This window comes from Erithacus rubecula (assembly GCF_903797595.1).
Source record: "Erithacus rubecula genome assembly, chromosome: 21".
Lineage (NCBI taxonomy): Eukaryota > Metazoa > Chordata > Aves > Passeriformes > Muscicapidae > Erithacus > Erithacus rubecula.
In genome coordinates this window covers 3,204,606-3,231,701 of record NC_136673.1, presented here as the reverse complement: position 1 = coordinate 3,231,701, position 27,096 = coordinate 3,204,606, and the positions used below count along the sequence as shown (strand labels likewise).

The following is a 27,096-nucleotide window of genomic DNA, read 5'->3' as shown; positions in this document are numbered from 1 at the left end:
CAGCATTGCTGTGGGTAATTTAGAGCAGATTGAGGCAAAGGGCAGATCTGAGGGTTCTGCAGGACTTGAGGTGGAGGAGGAGAAGTGCTGGGGAATGAAGGAGAACACCATTCCTGCCATGCTGGGTGGAGCTCAGAGCCAAATCCTGCCAGGCTGACCCTGGACACTGCTCACACTGACTCATGGCTCAGCCTCTGCTTCTTCCTTCTCTTTTGGGGGATTTTTAAAATGTTCTCAGCAATCCAGTGTCACCTTCTGGTGTCCTGCAGGGTCAGGATGTGTTTTGGGCTCAGATTTGGGGTTCTGCAGGCATGTCCTGCTCCTTGAGACATGGGGATGTGTCACCTCATCCCTGCTCCATCCCTGTCCCTTTGAACCCAACCCTGCTGGGAACCCAGGCCTGAGGCTGTTTGGGAAGGTGTTGGATCAGTTTAATGAAGTTCTCTCAAGGTTTGCTGCAAATCTTTCTGTTTGGTTTGATTGCAGCCTTTGCAAAGTTTTACATCCCTGCAAAAGAGCAGAAACAAGAAAAATTGTTTCAATACAAAACTTGTTTTTTTTTTGTAAAAAACAGATGTTGACATGGGATTGTTTGAGAATATCCATTGTTACTTCCCCCAAACATGAAATTAATTCATCTGTGTAAGTCCTTTTTCTGGGAACAATCCTGGTTTCATTGACATTTTCAGTTAACACAGAAAAAAACCTCAAATCCACAAAAAATACCAAAAAAAAAAAAAAAAAAAGGAAAAAACAACCCCCTGAAGCCTTTCTACTTATAAAAAGAACCTCCTCTCCCAGTTCTCCCAGTGCCCAGGATACAACCAGTGCTTTGTTCCCAGCATGGGTGATGTTCCCAGCTTGCTCCAAGCTGGATGGGGCTGGAGGGGAAGGGATATTTCCTCCTCTCTGCTCTGGTTTTGGGGGAGATGGTCAGAATTCCCTGTCTTGGTGTGAGCTGGGGGTTTTGGCTGTTCCTGGAGCTTTGCCCAGCGATGGGATGAGGAGGTGGATGCAGGCAGGTGAGGCTTTGTGTCTCCATCACCTCAGGGAACCTGCTGGGCACTGAAATTCCAGCCCTGAGCAGCTCCCAGTGCAGCCCCTCCTCTCCCCTTGGCTGCAGGACTGTCCCAGCTCTGGGACCCATCCTTCCCCTCTGCTTCCTTTGGTTTGGTTTTCCAAGCCTTGGCCACGTGTCCAGCCTCAGCCCCAGCCTCTTCCACATCTGCTTTTCTCTCCTTTTCTTTCTTTTCTTTCATTCCTCTTTTATTTATTTTTTTTTTCCTTTCCCCAAACAAGCCACTACAGGCTCCTTCAGACATTCCCCTGCAAACTATTTATTCTCCCACTCACTTTGCCCCATCCCAGCCTCCTGCTCCTGCTTTCTTGTCTGGGTTGTGGTGACCAAGTCTGGGCATGCCAAACCCCATCCAGCCCCATTTCATACCTTTGATTCCAGCTTTCCATCCTCCCCTGTGCAGACGTGACTCCCTGTGTGCTGTGGGTGGGTTTGGAGCTCAGCACCCACCCTCTGGCTGATTTACACCTTTCTGGGCCAGCTCATCTCACACTGAGTCCCAAAATGAGCTTGACAGGGAGGTCAGGTGGGTGATGCTGGCCAGGGGGCTCATCCCTGGGTTCCTGCCAGCAGGAGGGCAGGGATGCCCTCAGAGCCCCCCAAATTCCCTGCTGGCTGGCTGGTCACAGTGAGGGCAGCTGGCTGCATTGATTTCATTCTGCAGGTTGCACTGATCACAGGTTTTGTTTAAAATCCCCACTCAGCCCCTCTGACAGCATTTGTGAAATGTGGTTTCACAGGGAGAGCTGCTGCCTCTGGCAGGTGTCGAGTGTGACCAGTGCAGATCACGCTGAAAATGCCACCCTGGGTGACAGGGAGTCACTGCTGAGGAGCTGCTGGGCACTGGGAGAGGCTGACAGCTGTTTGTCAGGATTAGGAAGAGTGTGGCTTGGCAAAGCCTGGCTTAGCAAGGGCCGGTGCAGATAGACTCGTGTTCCAGACCTAATCTGTGTTTGTTTGCTCTCTTTGTTTTAATTTGAAACTGAACCCTCTTCCCTGTGGTTAGATCCTCCCAGCTAAGCAAGTTTTAGCACAGGGAAGTTGCTCAAGGAAGGGAAAGGATGCTGGATGAGGCGTGAAGTGAGAGCAACCACCGTTACCACAAACACTTCCAACCTTGGGGAGCAAAACCATCATTTCCCAACTTCTGGGAGCAAAACCATCACTTCCCAACCTTGAGGAACAAAACCATCACTTCCCAACCTCTGGGAACAAAACATCAGGGTTTCTTTTTGCTCCATCCTCTCCATTTATCCCTTTTCCAGTGCATTATTTCCTAAGCCAACATTGCTGCTTTTATTATTCCTGCTCATTGTTTAAATAGCACCAGAAGTGTACACAGCGTTTTTCAAACACTGGGGAAGAAAAGAACCTTTCTCACAGGGAGGATTGTGCTAATTTAGGTGATTGTGGTAGAAATAATTAAGGCTGTGAAGGGCAGGGAGCAGCACAGAGTGGTGTTAGAGGAGAGGGGTGGCCTGCAGTGAGGTCCTTGTGCCATCTTTCACCTGGGAATAGGAATTCTGAGTTTTGGGAAGGTGGGTGATGGGAGAGGCATGGTCTCCCTCTGACACAGCAATTGTGCCAAGGGCTTCCAAAAGGAGAGGGAAAAACAATCCCAGACTTGTGGCACCCAGTAATGCACTGACCCAATTGTGCACTGCTGTGTAAGGGGAGAGAAATTCCTTCCTGACCCTTGGGCTCATCAGCCCATGCCCTGAAGCATGAGATTTGATTTTCTTTATCTGGCTTTCAGTAATTGCAGATGTTGTGGTTGGTGCTCCCTCTATCCCACCCCTCAGCAGCAGCATCTGCTGCCTTTAACTCAGTGGATTTCTCCTCTGGGAGTTCCATCCCAAAGCTTTGCTGGGAAGTGCCAGGAGGGAGGGAAGGATTGCTGGTCCCAGGGGTTTTCCCAGGCTGGTGGCTCAGCTGGGGAGAGCAGGTGTCCCCATTGCCACAGGTAAAGTGCAAAATATTTGGGATTTCTGTGCCAGAGCCCACCCCTAAAGAGTTAAAAGCTCTCACCCCTTCCAGTTTGGGGAAGTGGAATTAGTCACAGCCCTCAGGAGAAGTGCTGGCCAGGTTATAAAAATGACAAACGAGCAGAAACCAATAATGAAGTTGGTGTTTTCTGGGAATGCTGGGCAGGAACAGAAAAACACATCAGCACAGGTGGTGGGTGCTGGGATGGGCTGCCCTGCCCCTTGTGCTGTCCCCTTGTTCTGTCCCCTTGTGCTGTCCCTTTGTACTGTCCCCTGGTACTGTCCCCTGGTACTGTCCCTTCCTCCCCAGCATCCCTGAGTCTCCCTGGGATGGTTCTGCACATCAGCACCTCCCTGGGGTTTTTGGTTCCTCTGGGAGCAGAGCTGTGTGATTCCAGCTCCCTCTGGGTGCTCCTGCAGCACGAGGATATCAGAATTTGGGGATTCCAAAGGAATCTGAGGGGATGCTGAGTTTCTGGTTCATCTCCAGGGTAGCATTCCCACAGCAGAGAGGGAGCACTGGAGGCCACATTTCCTTTTCCAAAGGGACTTGTCTGCAGAGGAAAAGGCTGCCTAATTAGATGGCTTGAAAATCTTTACCACTTCTCATTACAAATACATTCATCATCCCCTATTGAAAGGACCACGCTGCAAAAATGACATTATTATGATTGTTATTATTTATAGTGTAGGTATGAATGAGCTTAATCTCTTCCTAGCCTGGGCTGGGTTCAGAAAGGGACCAAATATCTCAGTGCTGCTTTTTGGCCCTGGTGTCACCTGTGTTCTGTGCAGCCATAAACCTGATTTGGGATGTCCTGGGAATTTGCAGCAGTGCTTTAAAGTGGGAAGCTTTAAAATGTGTAAGAGAGGGGGAAAAGTGGTCTAGGGGTGTAAATAAGAGGTGGGAGCAAGAGGGGTGGTACCTGGCAGAGGCCAGTGCAGGGAAATGGGGAAGGCTGTGGTGACAAGGGACTGAGCTGTTCCAGGAGAGCAGGAGGTGTCTGCACAGCATTCCAGGGTTGGTGGCTTTCCCAGGGTATTAACACATTTCTCTAATTAATATAAACTTCCTTAATCAGCCCTGGGTTCTGGCTGACCTGGCTGGGTGTGCTGCTCCTTTCTTTGGGATGTGGTTTCTCTTGGAGGCGATGCCTGGTGCCTGGAGCTCTGTCACAGCCACCCAGAGCCTCAGGGATGGGTGGCAAAATGCAAAACTTGCTCCACTGTGGTTCTTCTGGGTGACACCCAGACCTTGGGGAGCTGTTGGGGAGCAGGGGGTTAATGGAGGCTGAGGGGGATGGATACCTGGGAAAAACTCCTGATTTCTCACAGTGCTCATTTCCAGGGTGGTGTCTCCACCACCCCTTTCCAGTTGGAATTAGTGGGGCTAGTTGGACAAAGTGAGCTCAACTCCAAACACCCCAAAAACTCCTCAAACTTAAAAAATCCCAGAGCAAACCAATCTCACCCCATCACTGCCTGGAGAGAGAGAAGCAACACTGAGGAATGAAAGATTCCAACCCTCTCTTTGCCATCAGCTGGGCAGGGAGGAGGTGTGCAGTGTGCTGCTGGGCTGGGGAGCACAGAGCTGCCAGCACAATCCCACCTTCCTGAGGCACAGTCCCACCTTCCTGAGGCACAATCCCACCTGTCTGAGGCACAATCCCACCTGTCTGAGGCACAATCCCACCTACCTGAGGCACAGTCCCACCTTCCTGAGGCACAATCCCACCTTCCTGAGGCACAATCCCACCTGTCTGAGGCACAATCCCACCTTCCTGAAGCACAATCCCACCTGTCTGAGGCACAATCCCACCTTCCTGAGGCACAATCCCACCTGTCTGAGGCACAGTCCCACCTGCCTGAGGAACAATCCCACCTTCCTGAGGCACAATCCCACCTACCTGAGGCACAGTCCCACCTACCTGAGGCACAATCCCACCTGCCTGAGGAACAATCCTACCTTCCTGAAGCACAATCCCACCTTCCTGAGGCACAGTCCCACCTTCCTGAAGCACAATCCCACCTTCCTGAGGCACAATCCCACCTTCCTGAGGCACAATCCCACCTTCCTGAGGCACAGTTCCTGATGCACATTCCCACCTTCCCTGGCACATCCCGGCTCTCCCACAGCCGTGCATCCATCGGAGCCGCTCCGGCGCGGGACAACCTCCCCTCCTTGTGTCCCTGCCAGTGCCCTGTGCTGGTGGCACTGCTGCAGCCCCCAGGCTCATGAGGTGGCTCCCAGTCCTGGTCCATCATTAGCCAGGGAAAGCTGCAGGGGTGTCTCTGGATTCCTGGCTGCCCTGGACACGCCGCGCTGCGCTCGTGTCGCGCTCTCCGCGCCGAGCGCTCTCGCAGCACAAAACCCCAAACCACATGAAAGCAGCCTGGTTTCACATTGCACTCTAACCCCAAATTCAGGTTTGCCTGGAGTTTCAGTAGTTCTACAAACCTTTCCCACGAACCTGCAGTGAGAGCTGTCGTTGAGCCCGGTGTTGGTGCAAAGCCAGGCGCGGCTCGGGTCGCGTTTGAGGTTTGTGCAAGTGGGAAATTGTTGAGAGTTTTGAGAGGAAGGAAGGAGGGAACCCAAACACACCTCAGGGCAGTGCTTGCAGGGAGCCCTGCACATATTTGGGGCCAAGCTGTCACTCCTTGGGGACCCAACACCGTGGTACCTATATTCTCTACTCTGAGGGATGTTCTTGGGGATGCTTTGAACCAGCTTGGCAGCGTCACCCCCAAACCAGCTGCTAGAATTTGATAAAAGCTGCTGCTCTGAGCATCCTGGCTTTGAGGAGTGATCCAACAACCTTGTGGCAGCTTATCCTGGTGTCTGCCACCTCTGGGGCTGCTTTGCCATGCCTATGGCTTTGCTTTAGGATAAAACCCAGCAGAAAGATGCTCCAAAAAACAAACGTGGGGTTGAGGATGAGCTCCAAACCACACCTGGCACACACCCAGCCCTGCTCTGGACTCTGTGTGTTACTGGATCCACCCGCCCATCGTGTTTTCGGCAGCGCCGGCTTTCCTTTCTCCAGCAATTTCCTGAAATAACGTTAGGGAAATGTGAAAATCTTGAACTTTTGAACCTCCCCGGAGGACGGCAGGAGGAGGGGACGCCCGCCTCCTCCCTGACGTTTATTTTGGCTACAGGGCCTGGGGCTGGGGAGGAGGGGGCTCTGCCGGCCCCTTCATTAATTAATGACTTTCTCATCGCTGGGTCACGGAGGCGAGGAAGGCAGAGGAAGTTTTCTTTTGCTGGCAGATGCCGGGGAGAAGGGGAGTGCCTGGGCTGGGTGGTGAGGGCAGGGGGTGACACTCGGGGTGATGGATGGGGGATTGTCCCCGGGCTCTGGGTGCGGAGAGGAGCAGAGCAGGGAAGGGGGATAGGCTGTGCCTGGGAAGTACTTTTCCCTCTGATGAACTTCAGAGGAGTATAAATCACTGCCAGGCTGCAGCTGCGGAGCATGTGACGCTGGTGAATTAATGGGACTGTGGAAGAGCAGCCATGGCATTCCCCTCCTGCCTCTTAAAGGCACCGCCGGCCTCAAGGGCTGGGGGGGACGGGGGCAGGGGGCTGGGGGAGCCTCCAGGGCTGCTGGACCCTGAGGGAGATGGGTGTGCCCATGGACACGGTGCTGTGATGCTGTGTGTGCTGCACTCAGTCCATGGTGCACTCAGTCCATGGTGGAACTCAGTCCATGGTGCACTCAGTCCATGGTGGAACTCACTCAGTCCATGGTGGAACTCAGTCCATGGTGGAATTCAGTCCTTGGTGCACTCAGTCCATGGTAGAGCTCAGTCCATGGTAGAGCTCAGTCCATGGTGGAAGTCACTCAGTTCATGGTGGAACTCAATCCATGGTGGAACTCAGCTCAATCCATGGTGAAACTCCTTCAGTCCGTGGTGGAGCTCAGTCCATGATGGAACTCAGTCCATGGTGGAATTCAGTCCCTGTTGAAAGTCACTCAATCCATGGTGGAATTCAGTCCTTGGTGGAATTCAGTCCTTGGTGCACTCAGTCCATGGTGGAGCTCACTCAGTCCATGGTAGAGCTCAGTCCATGGTGGAATTCACTCAATCCATGGTGGAATTCAGTCCATGGTCTGCAGGCTCCTGCTCTGCTGCCTGTGTCCACAATGTTATTTTTGGGTACCTGGTGAGGCTTGGTGTAGTGGTGCCTGTATTCAGTTTTGTGCACAAGAGTGGAGGATGGAGGCAGACCTAGGGCACCCAAACCTTGTGTCTGGAGTGCTGGGTCTGCAGCAGAGATGGCTGAGCCCCTGCCCAGGGGCTGCAGGTGCTGTGGCCAGGGGGACCCTGGAGCATCTTTCTCATGGTGGCATCAAGAAGCCACCACGTGCTAGGGCTGGGCATTCCCATCCCATACAGAGCTCACAGGCAAACTGCTGCAGGCTCTCCAGCTCACCCAGGGTCCCCATCACACCACCCTGCTCCTCTCCCTCACTCTTTACAGCAGTGCTGGAAGAGGGAGAATCTAGCACTGCACCTCCTGCCCAGTGCTGCTGGAATGTGGGAGGGGGAGGGAGCCAAGCCACCAGCCCAACAGTTAAAAATTACTAAATACTTCCCTAATATAATTAGGTTTCCATGCAAGCAATTGCCTTAATTGCCAGAGGGATGTGGGGCAGTGCAGGGGGAGCCAGGCTGGGCTGCTGCTTTGGTCAGTGTCTCATGTTCTGCTCCAGCTGCAACAAGGGATTTGTGGGGGGAAGATATTCCCAGGGATGCCCCAAGAAGGATTTGGCTGGGCCAAAAATAAATCCAAATGCTTTGTGAGCACAGTAGGGCTGGAAACAAGTGGTGGAGAGCAGGATCAGCATCACCCTCCTGCCATGGGTTTGCTGGAAGATGAGCTCAGATTCTACCAGGACATGCTGCAGTTTAAATTCCTGTTTATTTTCTAAGTGCTGTTGGAATAGGGAAAGTTAGGCAGCTCAAAAAAAAAAAAAAAATTAAAAAAACCCAACCAAACCAGAGCCCACTCTGTGATTTACGTGGTAAAGGAGATAAGTGGGGATTTAAGGAGAGGGGAATATATAATTGAGACGAACGTGTAACATGAGCAGGGATCCAAACAGAGAGATTGTAATCAGAAGTGTGAGGAGAAGCTGGGGTTTATTAATGCAACATCTCATCCATTTGTCAGCTGAAGAGGAGCAGCCTTTGCCAGCAGCTGGAGGAGGAGGGGAGGATGTGGGGATTCTCTCTGTGCAGGGATCCAGGCTGCCATCATCCTGCATGGAGCTCAGCATGGAAGTCCAGGCAGGATTAGGGGAAAAAGGGAACTCTGTGGTTTCTGGGAAGCTGGGTGGTGTTGTTTTCTTTTTGCTCTAGGACTCAGGAGCTGGGGGAGTTGCTCATCAGGGCTCAGAACCACCTGAGGAAGGGCTTCTTCAAAATCCCTCACCCTCCCCAGGCTGTCCCTGGTGCCAGTGCTTGGCTGCCCTGCAGTGCCCAGCCACACCTGGCAAGTGCTGCTGACCCCATCCCACAGCCCTGCTGACCCCCAGAGCTTGGACAACCCCCCTGTCCCAGCCTGGAGGTGCAGTCTGGAGCAGACACATCTCCCCCAGCTTTGGGGGAGCGCTGTGGGCAGCATGGAGCCCCAGCTCAGGCTCCTCATGCAGCATTTCCAGGAGCTGAGTGCCTGGCATTCCCATGGTTTGCCCTTGCTGTGTGCTGGGGGGTTCTGCTCTGTGCTCTGTGCCATGTCTCCCTGAGCCTGTGACAGGAGAGGTGACACCAAAGCCTGGTGAGGTCACCCTGTTTCATACCCTGCACAGGGAGAAAATGGATTAATTTATCTCCATCCCTTGGGGTTGTTCAACGATGCTGATGGTACCCAAGGGGTTAACCCATCTCTGGCTGCATCTCCATGCAGGGAACATTTTTGTGAGGGGTTCTTCCCCTTCCCAGGCCCTGGCAGTTATCTGGGGCTGCCAGAACACCAAGCCCTGCTGGACATTGACCCGTCCGTGCCGAGCTCAATTAGCTGAGGCTATCTGATTGGACTTGGCGCAGCCTAATTAGCTTTGGACTCCAACCAGAAACTTAAACCCAAAGGCAGCTTGCAGGCAGCCCATCCCTTGCCTGCCTGAGGGAGGGAAAAGCTTTTCCCAAGCCTCCTGTCTGGCCTGGGAAAGGGGAACAACCCACCCAGCCTGCCTGCCCATCCCTGCGGCCACACAGCTGGAGCTGGGGGGCTGAAACCTCCCAAAATGTGTTACAGGCCACAGAAAACCCAAAGGCAGCTTCTTCCTCTTGGAAAAAAGTGCTTGGCATCTGGTTTCCAGAGGGAGCTTGGTTTTTTTTGGAAGGGGATGTGACTGTGCCTTCACTGTCTTGTCACACACCTGTGTAGCACACAGTTCTCAGGCTCCTTGTTCCTCCTGGAGCTGCACAAAGTGATGGTTTGTCCCTGAGGGAGCTGCCTTGCTCCTGAGGGTTCTCCTGAGACCTGCAGGAGGTGCTGAGCTGGGGAGGGATGGCTGTTTTGGGACCCTGGGTTCCTTTCCCCATCTGTATTTCCAGCTCTGTGACCATTAAAGCACAGAAACGCTGCTAGGAAGGGACCTTGAGGGATCTGCTGACCAAATTCCCACCAGGTATGGTGCTGAGAGGTGGACATTTCTCCAGGGGAATTGGAAACAGCATTCCCATGGGCTGCCCTTGCCCAGAAACCCTCTGCAGGGGTGGCTCATCCCACTGGGATGCTCAGGATGGGTCTCAGCTGAGACATGGAAAACTCCACGTGGCTTTTTCAGCACCTTCTAAGGGAAACCACCAGAGCTGGTTTTCTGGCAAACCAGTAAGCAGTGTTGGTTTTGCAGCTTTGGTGCAGCTGCATGCTATTGGTGAGCACCAGGCCCTGCTGGATCAATTAAAGCCCATTAGGCCAAGTGAATGACTGTAATTATCTCAAATCTGGATTAATGTGCACGCACAGCACCGTAATATAATCCTCCTGCCTGGTGCTTTGTGGGCCCTTGTTCCTGGGAGCCAGGGAGGAGGAATCTGCAATTCCTGGCTGTGTCTTCCTCCTCTTCCTCCTCCTCCTCCTCTCACCTCCTGCTGCTGGCTCAGACCCGAGCATGGGGCTTGGTCCATCCTGCAGGATCTCTCGTGTGGGCTGATGTTTGCCCTCCTTGCTGAGCCCAGGTGGGAGCAGAAGTTGATGGGGAGGTGCTGTCCCTCCTGGCAATCCCCAAAATCAGCAGAGCAAGGGTGGGTGCAGCACATCCTGCACCTCCAGCACTCAGGAGCAGCAGTTTTAGCCCGTGGATCTCAAAGGCAGTGCCTGGGAGAGCTGCTGGGCTGCTCTGCTCTTGGTCTTTGGGATTTGGCTCATCCCAGATCTGCTGCAGGGAAGCTGAGGATTGGCAGCTCGTGTTTTCTGCATCCTTTTGGCTGCTTCTTGCCCTTGCAGGGGGCAATTCTAGGTTTCAGGGGAGCTGAGTGGAGAGCTCTGCTCCAGCTCTGAGCCCCCTCTGCTCTCCACATCCCTCCTCCCTGGAGCCCAGTGTGGGGACCTCCCCAAATCTTGGGGACAGGGGTTGGGATGAACCCTGATCTGGGTTTTTTTGGTGGCCCCAGCCACATGTGTGGCTCCTTATTGGGATGTCTGGGGGATCTCCAGTGGGAGTGGAGGCTTCTCCTCTTTCTGCTGGAATGAGCCTAAAGCTTCTGAGCTCCCCGTGCATCCCTCTGGATCCTGCTTGGATTTCATAGCTCAGAGCCCAGCACCCCCTCAAGGGCAATTAGATCACATAAAACTGCAATTGAATGTAATTAAAAGGCCATAATGAGCTCCAGCAACCTGTGGGACCACTGTGCTGGATTTCTCACCCTGCTCTTTTTGGGGTTTGGGATGGAGCCAGCCAAGGTCAGTGGCTGCAGGGAGGATGAGGAGCTTTGGCAAGTGCCACCCTCAGCACGTCCCCAGGCTGGTGGTGCCCATCAGGACAGAATCCCTCTGCTTCTGATGGGCAGAGGGAGCATCTTCTCCTCTGCTGGAATAATTCCCTGCTAGTTTGGTGTCCCTGGTTCAGTTTGGGAGCTGGAAAGGGGCCAGGATCTCCAGGAGTCACCTCTTGGTGTGGCTGCTCCAGGCTGTGTTTGGGGAAGGTTGGTGACAGGGCACTGGTGGCTGAGCTCTTGGCAGCCCCAAATCTCCCTTTTAGGCTGTGTGAAGACACCAAGATGTTAGAAAGATGCAACCCCAAGCAGGATTTAGCTGGGAAATCCCAACTGTGTCAGAGAGCTGAGTTGGGGGGAGCATCACTGCCCTATCCCACACCCCAAAAACACCAGGAGGGGCCAGCCCTGCTCTGAGCCACTCCTGGCAGCCCTGGCAGCAGCAGCACACTGCCCCTATTATGGGCTGGTTCCCAGCCAGTAAATGAGGGGCACTGTGATGCAGAACAGAGAGCATTGTGTGAGCAGGGCCAGCACCAGCCCTCCAGGGATGAAACAGGAGCCTGTAATTCCTCAGCGCTGTTGTGACATCTTTGCACAAGCGTGTGATTGAGTCACATTTGCTTTATCAGCAGAATCCTTGTTTGCCTGGGTGCAGCTTCCCCCCCTCCCCTCCCCTGGGCTGCCCTGCTCTCCTGCTTTTCCCTGTATAGGAAATAGGGATTATAGATATAGGTTGGATATTAGGAAAAGGTTTTTCGTGGAAAAGAGTGATAAAGTATTGGGATGGTCTGCCCAGGGAGGTGGTGGAGTCACCATCTCTGGGTGTGTTTGAAAAAGACTGGATGTGCCATGGTTTAATTGAGGTGTTGGGGCATGGGTTGGACTTGATCTTGAAGGTCTCTTCCAACCCAAAATTCTGTGTGAATTCCCTCCTCTGCCTGCCCCTGGAGATATGGGTGGAGTCCTCCATGCACTGAGGAGATGGTTTGGGGTGCAGAGATGATTTGGGAAAGGGTCCACGTGGGATTTCCAGGTGTTTGCTCCAGTGATGGGGCAGCTCATGGGGACAGCAGCTTCTGGAAAATTCCTCTTTTCACTCCTTCTCCCATGGAGATGGGGTAGTCCCTGCTGGCTTTTCTGCCACTGCTCCAGGAGCAGGGTGTGATTTTAGCTGGCTCCTGAAAGGGTGGGGTGTGGTTTTTAAGGGAAAAAATCCCAAATAAGGCCCTGTGCTGTTGCTGAGCACTCTTGGTCAGCTCTGGCATGGGCTCATCTGCCTCCTCTATGGCAGCTCTGAAACATCAGGAGCAGCAATCCCATTTTTGGTGGGGGGTCTCCAGACCCCTGGGCACCCAGGGTCCAGCAGGTGATGGGGTGAGTTGGGGGTGAGTATCTCCCAAAAGCTCCCTGTGGTGCTTTGAGCCAGATTGCCAAAAAGAGGAGAAAATAGGATGGAGAGAAGGAAGTGTTGGAGCTGCAGGGACAGAGGTGACCCAGGGATGCTGCTGCAAGATTTGGGCTTCCCTTCACTTTGTGGGAAGAGAGCAAAGGTTTCCTGAGTGATAAATGAGAATTCTGGCTGGGGAGGGAGAGGCTGTGGAAAAGCCACTTGTGGGTGCTGTGATCACATCAAGCTGTCAGGTGAAATTCTGGCAGCAGGCAGAGGATGCTGTGGAATCCTCCAGCCAAGGAAAACCCCTGCTGCTGCACTGAAACCCCAAAAAGCATCTCTGCTGCTGGCTGGGTGCTCAGAGGTGCTGCTGCAGGGACACACAGAGCCAGAGGTGAGAAACTCTGTGGCTTTGAGGTTTTGGTTTGGTCAAAGTGAAAGCTGCTGGGAGGAGGAACCCACCCTGTGCAGATTGCAGCTGAAACTTGAGTTTCAGCACAGCATCACCTGGGGAGGATCCTGAGTGTGGCTGGAGAAACTCTCCCAAATCTCAGAGCAGATCCCAGTGGAGAAAGTGCACGTGGAGGTTTTGAAATGCCTGCAGACATTTCTGTGAGCTGCCCCAAGTGCTGGGTTTGGGGGGGTCTCAGAGGGATGTTCTCAGGTTTGTCTTGGTACTCAAGTCCAGAAATATAAAAAAAAAAAATCAATTCCAGTTACTTTTTGGTAAAATCAGAGCTACTCAACATGCTGGATTCCCATCCCTTTGCCTGTAGCTGTGGAAAAGATGCCCAGAAGGGATTTATGGATAGAGCACAGCTGCATGCTCTGACACCTTGGGATGCATTCCCAGGATGTGCTCAGAGCCCAGGTGGTTTGAGAGGATCAATTACCTGTCCTCTCTGGGCAAAGTGCTTTAAATTTGCAGCTTAATCTGCTTGGATTTGCCATGGGCTGCTGCTGTTCTCTTGGCTCCTGGATGAGTTTTTGGGGTAAGAATCACACTGCACACCCAGCCCAGGCACTGCTGGGTCCAGGGTAGCCTGTGAAGGGCAAGAGGCAGCTCTTGCTCCATCCTCCCTTCAGTGCTCAGCTCTGCTGCTGTAAACTGGGAGCAAACTTACTCAAGATTGTAGGCCAGGGGCTGTTTAAATTCATCCCTGAGTTTGTGATCAGGACAAAAGTGAGGACCTGACCTCTTGTGGTCACAGCATTACCATGGCAATTTTCACATGCAAACCACTGTCCTGCCCCAGTCCTGCTGTTCTGCTGCTGTTTGCTGTGGGGAAGGTGAGAGAAAATGAAAGGGAAACCTCCATCATTTGAGGTTCCTTTTCTGGAAAGCACCTGAGATTCCCAAGCTGCTTTCGAGGAGTGAAAACAAAAGGAGGTGGGTTTTCACTGAGTTCATTTTGGAGTCCCCAAAGGAGCATTTAGCTGATTCACCTGATTTGGGGGTGAGGATTTGGAGCCTGGGCACCCCCAGAGTGATGCTGGGGGGCAGAGGAGGAGGAGGATGCTGGCAGGAGCCTGATCTGTGCTGCTGCTCCTGCTCCCTCCCAGTGTGACCCCACAAAGCCCTGACACCAAGGCCTGACTTAAGGAAGGGAGTGGCAGCCCAAATTTAGGATTTCCTGCTGTTTAATACCCAGAGTTGATTTGCTTTCTGATTAAGGAGGAAGAAGTGCTGAGGGGAAAGAAAAAAAGAGAAGCGGAAGCAGAGGGTTGTGAGTGACTTTCCAAATCTCAGCTGGTGCCAGGGACAGGTCTTGGGGACAACTCCTGGAGCCCTGCCTGGGGTGCTGCAAACCCCTCTGACCCCAAGGGATTGGATCATGGGATCCAGTGGAATGGATTGGCTTGTACCCCAGGGGAGCAGCTCTCCTCAGCTGCAGAAAACACAGCTCAGGGAGTCTGCTTGTGCCTTGAAATGGGATTTTTTTTTTTTTTAAACTTCTTCTCTCTCAGATCCCAGTGCTGAGCCACCAGGCTGCTGAGTAAACTCCCAGGATATGCCAGAAAAGGTTTTCCAGCAGAGCTAGGTCACTGTAGTTTTACTGGCAAAGCCTCTTAGGCATAAATGAAGATTATTCTGATGCAAGCTTATGCTGGTACACTTTATTCCAGTACAAATGAGCTATCCTGGGAAAAAGAAGTGCCTCTGCATGATGGAATTGTTTCTGCTCTGGGATATTTTGTGGTCTAGAAATGTTAAAATCACAGCCCTTGGTGATAGTGCTGGATCAGCAGAAGCTGCTGCAGCTGCTGCAGACGTGCCCTGGTCACTTGGAGTGACACTGGGTGACAAAATGCCACAGGGGAGGGTGGCCAGGGCTGGTGGCATTCCTGATGTTCCTAGAGGGGCTGGCCTGCCCATCTGGGGTGCCTCCAGCTATGGGTGTTGGCTGGTCCAAGCTGGAGCTTTGTGCTGAATGCCAAGGGGATGGAAAAATAGCAAAATAACCAAAATAGCAGTGCAGCTGCTCACAGGTGTTGGGCACAAATGTTTTTATGAAGATTTTTTTTTCCTTTATTGAAAATTATCGATAATATTCTTGTTCTAATTATGATTATGATGTTGCTAGAGGGTTGATGGGGTGAGAAGGGTGATGCAGCAGTTGAGATGCTACCCTGGATTTTGGAGCTGCCAGGATCTGTTCCAGCTTTGGCTCCAGTTTGCTGTGTGACCTCAGTGAGGTGACATCTTGTGCCATCAGTGTCTGGCTTTGGTGGCTGCTGCTGCTAAAAACCTCAGTGAGGTGGGAATCCATCCCAAAGAGAAAGCAGGGATCTGCTGATGAGCACCAGAAACACAAAACTCAGAGTCAATCCCTGCTGGCTCTGGTACCCAGGGCATGGTTCCTGCTGTGGGAACACTCCTCAGCCATCCCAGCACATGGATCATGTGCCCTGCCCTAAATGTCATATATTCCTTGGGAAAAACATTCCCATCCAAACCCTGTGGCTGGCAGGCTTGTAGTTTGGAGGAAGAAAAAGAGCTTCACTGCAAATTCTTCAGCTGCTGACAAGCTCTGGTTTCTGATCTCCAACTGCCACGGGGCATCTTTGGGGATAGACAGAGGTCCTTGTGCTAAAACAAAGGACACACACAGAAAATAGCTGCACTTGATGGGTGTGACAGAAGGGAAATGCTTTCAGAACTTTTTTTTTTTTTTTTCTCTCCTATTTTTTTTTAATTTAGAAACAGGCACAGAGTTTATTTTGGTCAAGAGATAGTCACATACAGCAGCTTTAAATGGCAGAACTCCTCGAGGAGAAGGAACAGTCTCACACTGCTTGAGCTGCAAATGCCTTTGGGGAAATGCCTCCTCTGTTTGCTGCACTCCAAGTGGTGCTCATCAGTTTGGGAATTTATTTGTGCCTATTAAGGATATTTCCTCAGTCTAGGCTCTTTTCTTTTTTAAATATATCTTTTTTTTTTGTAGCATTCTTTTCACAATCAAGGTCCTTTAGGACACTTGTGATAGGGAAGAGGGCACACTCCTTATTTCCCTGATGCCCATCTCTCAAGTTCTGTTTTCCCCAAACCCCAATTCCCTCCAGCCAGGGACTGGCAGCATCTGAGCTGAGCTGCTCTAAGTGGACTCTTGACTTTGCAAGGTTTATAAAAACCATATTTGCTTGCTGGATGTAAATGTTTGCCATTGCTGCTGCTCTCCCAGTGGGGTTTTGGAGCAGGGAGTGTTTGGATGAGGAGTGGAAACCTCCCAGTGTCCCAAGAAGTTGCTTGGAACTTTTGAACTGATGCTCTGCAGAAATCCTGCTGTGTTGGGATTTCCCAGTGTGTGGCCAAAGGGTTTGGGTATAAACACACCCAAATGTGGCTGTGCCTACCCAAATCCCCCCTTCCACACAGGATTGTCCCCCTCTCTCTCTCCTTTTTGTTTTTGCCTCCCAGTTCCTTGCTGGCTGCTGGGGTTGGTGTTAATGTGGGAGCAGAGTGGGTGTGCAGGGAGCTCCTGAGGTGCCCAGGAATTGGGATTTTGGGAGAGGTGCTGGCCCCACACGTGCTTTGCTGGCTGATGTGCTGCAGGAGGTGTGGGCTGGTGGCCAGTGACCCTCCTGTGACCTCTCCTGCCTTCAATATTCCGGATCTTTCCAAAGGAAGGACTGACCCTGCTCCTTCCCTTTGCACAGGTCAGGGGTTCCCTGGATCTGCTGCATCCCTGGAAGGTCCCTCCATCACCCCATGGGTGTTTTTGGGGTCCTGCTCCAGAACCAGCTCCTGGATAGCACTCAGGGGTTCTTTAGAGACCCCAAACCCAGAGAGCTGGGAAGGGCTGTGCTGAGCTCCAGGAGCAGCCCTGGAATCCTGCAGGAATTTCCTGGGGTTCCTGTTGTGCCTCTCTCACGTCACTGAGCCACGGGTGACGTGGTGGCCAGCACTTGGTTTGTGTCAACATCCTGTGAGAGCCTGGCAGGGACAGGGACAGGGACAGGGGACTGGGAACAGGGGCAGGGGACAGGGAATGGGGAAAGGGAGAGGGGCAGGGAACAGGGAAAGGGAACAGGGACTGGGAACAGGGACAGGGGACAGGGACAGGGAAAGGGGACAGAGGACAGGGACAAGGACAAGGGAAGGGGACAGGGAACAGGGAAAGGGGAAAGGGACAGGGAAGAGGGATAGGGACAGGGATGCCTTTGGGGTGCTGGGCTCAGAGCTGGGGATTCTAGGGGCAGCAGTGGGATTCTGGAGGTAGCAATGGGATAGTGGAGAAGTAATGGGACTCTGGATGGAATGGTGAGATTATGGAGATGGCAACTGTGGGATTCAGAAGACATAAATGGGATGCAACACTGGGATTTTGGAGGCAGTGAATGGGACTGTGGATGCAGTGATAACATTCTGGGCGCAGCAAAGGGAATCTGGGGGCAGCAGTGGGGTTGTGGATGCAGTAATGGAACTCTGGATGTAGTCATGGGATTCTGAGTGCAGTAATGGGGTTCTGGGTGCAGCAGTGGGATGCTGGTTGCATAAATGAGGTTCTAGATGCAGTGATGGGGTTCTGGGTGCAATAATGGGATTCTGGGTGCAGTAATGGGATTCTGGGTCCATTAATAGGAGGCTGGGGAAGGATGGCACTGTGGAAACAGCAGTGGGATGCTGGTTCCACATCCTTGCTAGAGCAGCCTCGCTGCCTTGCTGAACCCTCCCTCCCTCCTGCTGGGGTCTCCCCCAGGATCAGGGATCCTCAGGGAAGGTTCCTGGGGCTGGGCTGCTCTGGGTTCATTGTTTCCCACCGTGTGACATTCATGTGCTAATTACCCCAAAATCCTGGGGCACAGCTGATCCTGAGGGGTGCAGGTGACTGAAGAGAGAATTTTCCAGACTTTAGCTCACTCTGGGGTCTGCAGCCAAGGCAGACCCACCCTGAACACCGTGCTGGTTGTCCCTGTCTCTGGGTCTGTGAACTGGGGGGTCTGGGTGGGTTTTGGGGGGATCCCCAGCACCTTCCTCCCCCCCTCCCTGGGGGCAGAGCCAGCCCCTTCCTCACTGGGATTGTTTTGCAAGCAGCGTGACAGGATGAGGAGGAAATGTGCCAGGAGTGGCTCCGTGTCTCCTCTTGGGAGAGCTGCAGTCTATTTATAATCCCCCCCTTCCCGCCCCCCTGCTCTGCTCCCCCGGGACAGCAGGAGTGTTCCAGAACAATTCAGCTTGGAAAAAACCCCTAAAAACCTCCAAACCCCTCAAATCCAGCAGCGTTCCCTGGGGATGGACACACAGCTCACATGGGTGTGAGCCACCTCCAAGTGTAGATGTCCCCAAATGCCAAGTTTTTGGCTATTTTTCTCTAAAATTCAGCAAAACTACTAAAATATAAATTGTACTAAGTTAAAAAAAAAAAAAGCTAAAAATCAAAATATCAAAATTAGAAAAACCAAACTAAAAATAGACAGTAAAACACTAAACTGTATTAAGTCATATTTCCTACAAAGTACATAAACGAAAGAAAAACACCAATCAAATAATACATAATTGTGTGAACAGTAGTTTTAAAATATATAAGCAAATATAATAAATACAATATGACATGTAGTATATATTTTTAATCTACTAAAATTTTAATTATTTAATTATTTATTTTATTTCTTATTCTTATTTATTTATATAATTATATAAATATACAAATTATATATAATATACATTATGTATACATATGCATATGTATGTGTATATATAAATTATATGTATTATAATGTATGTTTATATATTAATTATATAAATATAATGTATAGTATGTATTATATAAATATATATGAATTTTATATATAATATAAATTATATAAATGTATATAATATATATTATATATATTATATTTATATATTATAAAGTAAATCTAATAAATATAAGTTAATAAGTAATACATATGTAAAATATAAGTAAATATATATTTATAAATTAAATATATAAGTAAATATATAAGTAAAATATAAAGTAAACGATAAATCAACTTCTGCATTAATCACATTAATTTGTTCATTCCTACACCCTGGCAGAGCTCAGAGCTGTGCCAGGGAGGTGGAGGAGAGCACTGATGCCTGGCTTGGGGTGGAAATGCTCTTCAGGCGGTGGAAATGTTCTCAACACGCTCCAGAACGAGGTGGTTTGGAAAGATGGACCCGCACTGGGAATTCTGGGGAGACTCAACCCGTTTCCTCTCCTCCTTCTCTCGCAGATTTCTCCAACCAAGTGAATTCCACGTCCCTGAACTCGCCCACGGGCCGGGGGCCCATGGCCACGCCGTCCCTGCACCCGCCCCTCGGGCCGGGCATCGGCTCCTCGCTGGGCTCGCCGGGCCAGCTGCACTCGCCCATCAGCACCCTCAGCTCGCCCATCAACGGCATGGGCCCCCCTTTCTCTGTCATCAGCTCCCCCATGGGCCCACACTCGATGTCTGTCCCCTCCACGCCCAGCCTGGGCTTTGGCACCAGCAGCCCGCAGGTGAGGGGGTGTCCTGGTTTGGGGGACAGGTGTCTGCTGATAAAAGGCAGGAGCTGCTCTTTGAAATTCTCTAAATTATTATAATTTTGAAATTAAGGGGCTCTCAGGCAAAGATATGGGAATAGGAATAACAGTTCTTTATTAGAAAAATTAAAATAGAAATGCAGTATTGCAAAGAACAATCCCAAACCCTGCCAGAGTCAGAATCCAAGCTGACACCCGTCAGTCAGTCAGGGTGGTGGCACAGTCCCATTCAATGGTGGCTGCATCCTCCTGCAGGGGCAGATGTGATTCAGCTGGAGCAGTGCTCCTGGAGAAGGTGCAGTTTCCTCTGAAGCTCCAGGGATAATGTGGAAAGGTCTGGTTTTCCTCTGGAATCCAGTGGAAAGAAGGTGCCTTGGTGTCCAAAATCTCAGTTTTTATCTGGGTAGGAAAGGCTTGGCTCCTCCCCTGGCTGGAGCATCTCCCAGTGGGATGATGGAATTTTATCAGTCGTGCACTGGGACTCAATGGCCATGAACAGGAGATATCTCCTGGAGGGAGGATGGGCTGTGGGAAGATAAAGATGATTGCCCCAGCTGGTTTAAAGATGGCCCATTAGCAGAGAATATGTGCCAGGAGATAAAGATCACTGCCACACCCAGTTTTAAACAATGGCCCATTAACAGGAGATATCTCCCACAGGGATAAGAGTCACTGCCACACCCAGTTTTAAACAATGGTCCATTAACAAGAGATATCTCCTGGAGGGAGGATGGGCTGTAGAAAGATAAAGATGATTGCCCAGCTGGTTTAAAGATGGCCCATTAGCAGATAATATGTGCCAGGAGATAAGAGTTCAGCACATGGTGACAGAATCCACATTTCTGGCCACATCCTGTATTGTAGCCCAAAATGGGGGCAGTGCTGGATGCTGCTGCCAGTTTGGGCAAGGATGAGCCACCACTGGGGAGTTTCTCATCAAGAAGAGGCAAAAATTAGAAGCCCAAGGGAGAAACTTAAGCTGGAGGCATCCTGCTCCTTTTTTGGGGCTGGACTGAGTGTGCTGTCAGAGACCAGCACAGCTGGAACACAGCTGGCCATCGCTGGTTGTCCCCAGGATTGGGGTGGAAGGGGAGTGGTGGCCACACCTGGGGGCTGGTGTAGCTGTGGCAGGAGCCAGAGCCACCCTAGGACTGTCTGGGCTTCTTCTCCTTCCTGGGCAGCAGCACATCCCCTCCAGGGCCAGCCCTTGGTCCCCATAGAATCATGGAATTGTTTTGGTTGGGAAAACCCTCTAAGATCATCCAAGTCCACCACAAACCTATGTCCCCACGTGCCACACCCACACACCTTTAACACTTCCCTGTACAGCCTGACAACTCTGTCAGTGAAGGAATTACCCCAAATAATTCAGCCAATCTCATCCTTTGCTGGCACAACTCGAGGCTGTTTCCCTTTGTTCTGTCACTTGTACAAACCCAGGGGTCCTGTGCCCGCTGCCCCTTTCTCCTCCCAGGGCAAGAACTGGCCTTCAGTGCCTGAAGATTATGTAAAAACCCCTCCAAGCAGGGCCAGATAAGCTCTTTTTAAAAATAGCCAGATTGGGGTGCTGGCCAGCCCCTGCCACCTGTTGCTGGCTGCTCGCACGGGATATGTTTAGTAAAAGGGCAGATTAAGGAATTGGCCACCACCTGCTGAGGGTTTATTTATTCCAGGCCCTCTCTGGGACTCCAGCACCTGCCAGCACCTTTATTTTTAAATATTGGCCTGGTTTATTCCCAGAGATAACAGGGCTTTTTACTACATGGGGCTGACAGCTTCCTCAAGATCCAGCATCCCTGGTGGTCAGAGAGGAATAAAATTTACCTCTGGCTGAGCTTCTCCCATGCAGGATTCAGGCTGTGACCCCCCTGAGATGTGCAGGACCTGCACCCCACTTCCCACTGTGGGACAGCAGCAGGGTGGACACATCACTCCTACCCTGGGGCCAAGGGAAGAGGAACTGAAACTGTGCCTGGGAAAGGGCAGCCAGGGTGAAACCAGCAGCCCCAGCAGCAAAATGGGAGTGGGAAGGGGGATGTGAGGCAACCCTGGGGAGAGCCACAAGCCGGGGAGACAGCGGGGAAGGGGCGACTGCAAGGTGCAGTTTGGGGGCAGCCAGTGGGGAACTGAAACAGAGCAGAGCTTGGGGGCAGGGGGGAAGTGAGAGTGCTGGGATTGTGCTGGGAGCGAGCTGGCTCCAGCCCTGGGGACACCAGCCCTGGGGACAGCAGCTCTTGGTGGCTCCAGCCCTAGGGACAGCAGCTCTTGGTGGTTCCAAACCCTGGTGGCACCAGCTCTTGGTGGCTCCTGGCTTAGTAGCTCCAGCACAGGTGGCCCCAGATCTTGGAGGCTCCAGCCTTTGTGGCTTCAGCTTTTCTGGCTCCAGCTCTTGGTGGCTCCAGCTCTTTGTAGCTCCAGCTCTTGGTGGCTGCAACCCTGGTGGTTCCAGCTCTCAGTGGCTCCAGCCCAGATGATTTCAACCCTGGTTGTTCTAGCTGAGGTGGCTCCAGCCCTTGGTGACACCAACTGTGGTGGCTCCAGCTCTTAGTAGCTCCAGCCCTGGTGACTCCTACCCTGGTGGCTCCAGCCCCTGGAGCACCCTTCCTTTGTTCAGGGACTTAAGTGTTTTTCCTGGAGGTGACACTTGGGGAGGTTTCAGCCTAATGGCTCCTGCCATCTGTTCCCTGTCTGGCCACATTAGGTCCCTGTCCCTGCAGCAGGCAGAGTCACCTACCTGGGCCAGCAGAGAGCAGGGGGAGGATGAGGAGAAGAAGCAGGAGGAGGATGAAGATGAGGAGGAGGAGGGGCAGCGAGGCTGGTGCTCTGCAGGGAGCACAGCCCCCTGCCCTGGCCAGCAGAGCTGGGGTAATGAGGCGTGTGGCCCCCGTGGCCGGGCAGGGGTGGCACTGATGGAAGGTGGTTTGCATCAGATGGCAGATGCCACTTGCCATCAGCCCACGCCTCATCACCTCTGGAGAGGCAGCAGAGCAGAAGGGCAGGCACTGCTGGAGCTCCCCAGGGTGGGTCCCCTCTGCCCCAGCTCCACCAGGAGGGGAAGGAGCTGCCAGGCTCCCAAAAAACGAGGGGCTCACCCCACCCCGTGTGGTTCTGCAGCCCTTGGTGATGGTGCTGGAGGATGCTCCCAGGAATATCCCAGGATCTTGTAGGGTTTGCAAACACAGCCCCAAAATCAGGGTGTGGGGCAGGGGTCCTGCCATGGGGTCCTGCCATGGGGTCCTGTATCCATGGAGGGGGATGCTGGTGCTGAGCCAGGAAAGAGGGGAGCTCTCAGTGGTGAGCAGTGTCCCAACCAGGCTCCTGGGTTTAACACATTTCTTAAACCCTCTTACCCAAAATTATTGGGGAAACAGAGAAAAAAAGCACAGGATTTTCAGCAGGAAGGACTTCCCATGCAGTTTGCAGGAGCAGCTGCCCCAGGCATGGCTGGCAGCAGCTCGGGATGCCCGGGGGCAGCTGGGGAGAGATCAGACATGGGATTAGGCTTTTCCAGAGCCACTGTCTGCCTGTGCACTGTGCTCTTTGCTCACCCCGGGGCTGGGGGGTTTTTTGGGATGGGAGCAGGAGGAGGAGAATAAAGCAGAGCTTGCCACAAGGGCCAGGATTCCTTCTGGAGCTGGAGAGGGACGGGAAGGAAACAGAGGTGCTGGTGTCACTGGGGAGGCAGAGCCCTGGTTCCTCCCGTGTCTGGGCTCACTCCTGAGCTGGAGCCCTGCTGTCCCACAGCAGAAGTGCTGTGTCAAGGCTGCTGTCCCCTCCTCTGTCCCCTCCCTGCACGTGCTCCTGCAGGGGAAGGGCTGGGGCAGGCGCCAGGCTGCTGTGGGAAGCCCAGGGTGGCTCTGCTGAGGTCTGGAGCCAGTGCTGGGAGAGGAACTGATGACTTTCCCCTCCCCAGCCAGAGCTGAGTCAGCTCTGAGCAGCTGATTCTCCAGGCTGAGGAAGGCTGGTGGGACCCCCACCCTCCTGGGTGGGTTTTGCTCTGCCCATTGTTCCCCCAGTGTTTTCATGGGGCTGCTTGGGGCTGGGGGTGCTGCACCTGGGAATTGGCTCCACTTCCCAGAACAGGCTCTGGGAGAAATTCCTGGGGCAGGTCATCCTGACTTGGCAACCCCTGCTCCTGGGAGAGCACAGAGATCATGTGGGACTCAAAAAGAGATGCTGCTCCTCCCTCCCCTCTCTGCTCTGTCAAGCAGGAGTGCATCCCTGGGTGGCACCAGGTCCCAGCTGCCTTTGATTCATCAGCTGGCACAGGCAGGGTGGCACAGGGAGGCAGATCCATCCCATTTCTCCAGGGTGGCTTTACCTGGCTCTGTTGTGTGGCTGTCAGTCACCTGCCTGCCAAATATTCCCCACCAGCCTGCAGACTTGAAAGCCAGAGGAGTGGCTGTGCTGCTCTAATTGACAGATCACAAGCCATGGGATTTCCCTGAATTAATTTGTGACAAGTGCAGTTGCTGAGGATCTCTGTTAGAGTAGGGGAAGGCAGCAAAGGGAAGCACAGGCCTGTGTCTCCACCCTGGGATTGCAGTTGGCAGGGGTGGTGGCTCTGTGACAATCCCTGGCAGGCTGATTGCCCTGGGGACACCCACAGTGGTCCCAGCCAGCTGTGTCCAGAGCTGGCCAAGTCCAGATCCCCCACCACCCCCAGACCCTCCTGGGTGGGGTGAGCTTGTCCCCTTACCAAGATGAGTCCATGCTGCAGCTCTGTGCCTCAGTTTCCCTTTGCACACAGGGGTGTGACAGCCCAGTGGGGGATTCAACCTTCACTCCACAGCAGTGCCATGGTGACAGCACCAGTCCCACCCAAATCTCTGCCTACTGGGGGCCAAGGGAAGGAAGGAGAGACATTTGGGAGCTGCAGGGACATGTCCCACCCACCCCAACTCTGGAATCCAGGCCCTGCTGCATCTGGGATGTGTTTATTTGCCATGGAGCTTTCCTTTGGAGAGATAATGCTGAAGGGATATCTGTAAATTGCAGAGCTAAACAAGAGTGTCCTGGCCTTCATCATCCATGCAGGGGCTTGCTCCCAGCCAGTCCTGCAGATCTTCCTTCCCTGTGCCTGTGCTGCTCTGAAAGGGGAAGGCTGCTGACCCCTGCCTGTGGGGCTGTGCTGGGCCAGTGCAGGAGGAACTTGCTTTCCAGTTAAATCATGGAAAAACATCCTTCTTGGATGGGCAAGGTCAGCTCTGCACGGTGCTGGGAATGTCCTGCCCCCTGTGTCACCCTGCTGCCAGCCCAGGGCCACCCCAGCCCCTGTGCCAGGGTAGATGAGTGCTGTGCCTTGGGGCTGAGGGCTCCTGTGCCCAAATCCTCTTGGATCAGCAGTGCTGCTCCCTGTCTGAGTGACACAGCCCCGTGTCCATGTGTCCCTATCTCCCAGTGTCCCCATGTCCCTGTGTCCCTCATGTCCCCATGTCACCGTGTCTCTGTGTCCCTGTCTCCCCATGTCCCTGTGTCCCCATATCCCCATGTCACTGTGTCCCTGTGTCCCCAGCCCCAGCTGAGCCCTGTGCTTGTCCCTCCACAGCTCAACTCTCCCATGAACTCCGTCACCAGCACAGAAGACATCAAGCCACCCCTGGGGCTCAACGGGGTCCTCAAAGTGCCAGCACACCCCTCAGGGACGATGGCCTCCTTCACCAAGCACATATGTGCCATCTGCGGGGACAGATCTTCAGGTGAGGCTGGCACCTGCCCCGGGGGGCTCAGGGCAGGGGCTGGGGGTGCCCTGGCACAGCTCCTGGGGAGTGCAGCAGCTCTGCTGTGGGACAGCACTGCCTGAAGAGCTGAGCCAGGAGGTGCCAGGTCCCTGTTTAGCAGTGGGGTCACATCCTCACCCTGTTGGCAAACAAGTGGGGTGTCCTCCCTGTCCCCATCCTTTGATCTGCACTGGTGTTGTCACACAGTGCCACGTGGAAAGATGCTCTGGCCATGGAGTTTCTCCACTCCTGGGAGATAAAGATGTGCTAATTCTCTCTATTCTCCTGCTTCTCTTAAAGACTCCAGAAGTTTGTGAGCCCTTTGGGACCCCTCCTGTGCCCCATGTTGGATGTGGAGGGTGGGAACAGGGTACAGAGCAGGCTGGGTCTGCTTTGGGGAGCTCCTAGGGGTACAGGGGTACACTGTTTCACTGCTGCATGGCCCAGAAATGGCCTTTCCCTGGATGTAAGACAGGCTGTGACCCACAGACACCTTCCTGCTTCTGTGGAATCTAACCCACACTTCCCCAACTCCAAAAAACCTCTTGGAAATTTCTCTTTCCTCCCCCAAAACCCATCAGGGAGCAACCCAAAGAAGCTGTGACCGCCTTTAAACCCGATTCTTACCTTTCCCACAGGTAAACATTACGGGGTTTACAGCTGTGAGGGCTGCAAGGGGTTCTTCAAGCGCACGGTGAGGAAGGACCTGACCTACACGTGCCGGGACAACAAGGACTGTCTGATCGACAAGCGCCAGCGCAACCGCTGCCAGTACTGCCGCTACCAGAAGTGTCTGGCCATGGGCATGAAGAGAGAAGGTGAGCCCTGCCCTGCCCTGCCCTGCCCTGCCCTGCCCTGCCCTGCCCTGCCCTGCCCTGCCCTGCTGGGCTGCTTTGGAGGGCAGGTGTCTGCCAAGAAAGGCAGGAGATGCTGTTTGAAATGGAGATTGTAACCCCCCTCCCTCTCAATTGTTATGGTTTTGAAATTAAGGGGCTCTCAGGCAAAGATAGGGGAATAGGAATAACAGTTCTTTATTAGGAAAATTAAAATAGAAATGCAGTATTGCAAAGAACAATCCCAAACACTGCCAGAGTCAGAATCCAAGCTGACACCCGTCAGTCAGTCAGGGTGGTGGCAGCAGTCCCATTCAATGGTGGCTGCATCCTCCTGCAGTGGCAGATGTGGTTCAGTTGGAGCAGTGCTCCTGGAGAAGGTGCAGTTATGCTGATTATATGGAAAGGTCTGGCTTTTCCTCTGGAATCCAGTGGGAAGAAGGTTCCTTGGTGTCCAAAATGTCAGTTTTTATCTGGGTAGGAAAGGCTTGGCTCCTCCCCTGGCTGGAGCATCTCCCAGTGGGATGATGGAATTTTATCAGTCATGCACTGGGACTCAATGGCCATGAACAGGAGATATCTCCTGGAGGGAGGATGGGCTGTGGGAAGATAAAGATGATTGCCCCAGCTGGTTTAAAGATGGTCCATTAGCAGAGAATATGTGCCAGGAGATCAGGGTCACTGCCCCACCTGGTTTAACAGATGGGGACAGAATTCACATTTCTGGTCACATCCTGTATTACAGCCCAAGACACCAGGGCACCCATGGGTGCTGCTGGGACCTTGGTGGGTGCCAAGAAGCAGCATCAACCTTGCCAAGGTGACAGAAATCTCATTTGTGTTGTAGTTTCACACGGCAGCCAGAGAGCTTTGTGTTCTCCAGAGCCTCTGGAGCAGCACTGAGTCCCAGAGCAGGGTTTAGGTGATGGGTAAGGATATTTCCACTCCAGCCTGGCCTTGGACACTTCAAGGGGTGAGGCAGCCACAGCTTCTCTGGGCATCCTGTGCCAGGCCCTCACCAATGCTGCACTTTTTCACTGATGGGGAAGAAAAAGCAATTTGGTCTCTTTAAGACAACTCTTCCTTTAGTGGAATTTAAATTTAGGATCTAAACGTCCCTGGCAGTGCCTCTTTTCAATGATCTTTTGAAATGC

The 27,096-nt window shown here is 52.8% G+C and overlaps 1 protein-coding gene across 2 annotated transcripts in view; it reads left to right on the top strand.

Annotated features, from left to right (window-relative positions):
• RXRA (retinoid X receptor alpha) overlaps nt 1-27,096 on the top strand; it is a 102,218-nt gene that overhangs the window by 45,161 nt on the left and 29,961 nt on the right. For both annotated transcript variants that reach the window (XM_079323893.1, XM_079323894.1), the window contains exons 2-4: nt 19,100-19,365; nt 24,938-25,088; nt 25,748-25,927. In XM_079323893.1, the coding sequence (XP_079180019.1) occupies nt 19,100-19,365; nt 24,938-25,088; nt 25,748-25,927 (597 nt within the window). The remainder of the gene's footprint in view (nt 1-19,099; nt 19,366-24,937; nt 25,089-25,747; nt 25,928-27,096) is intronic.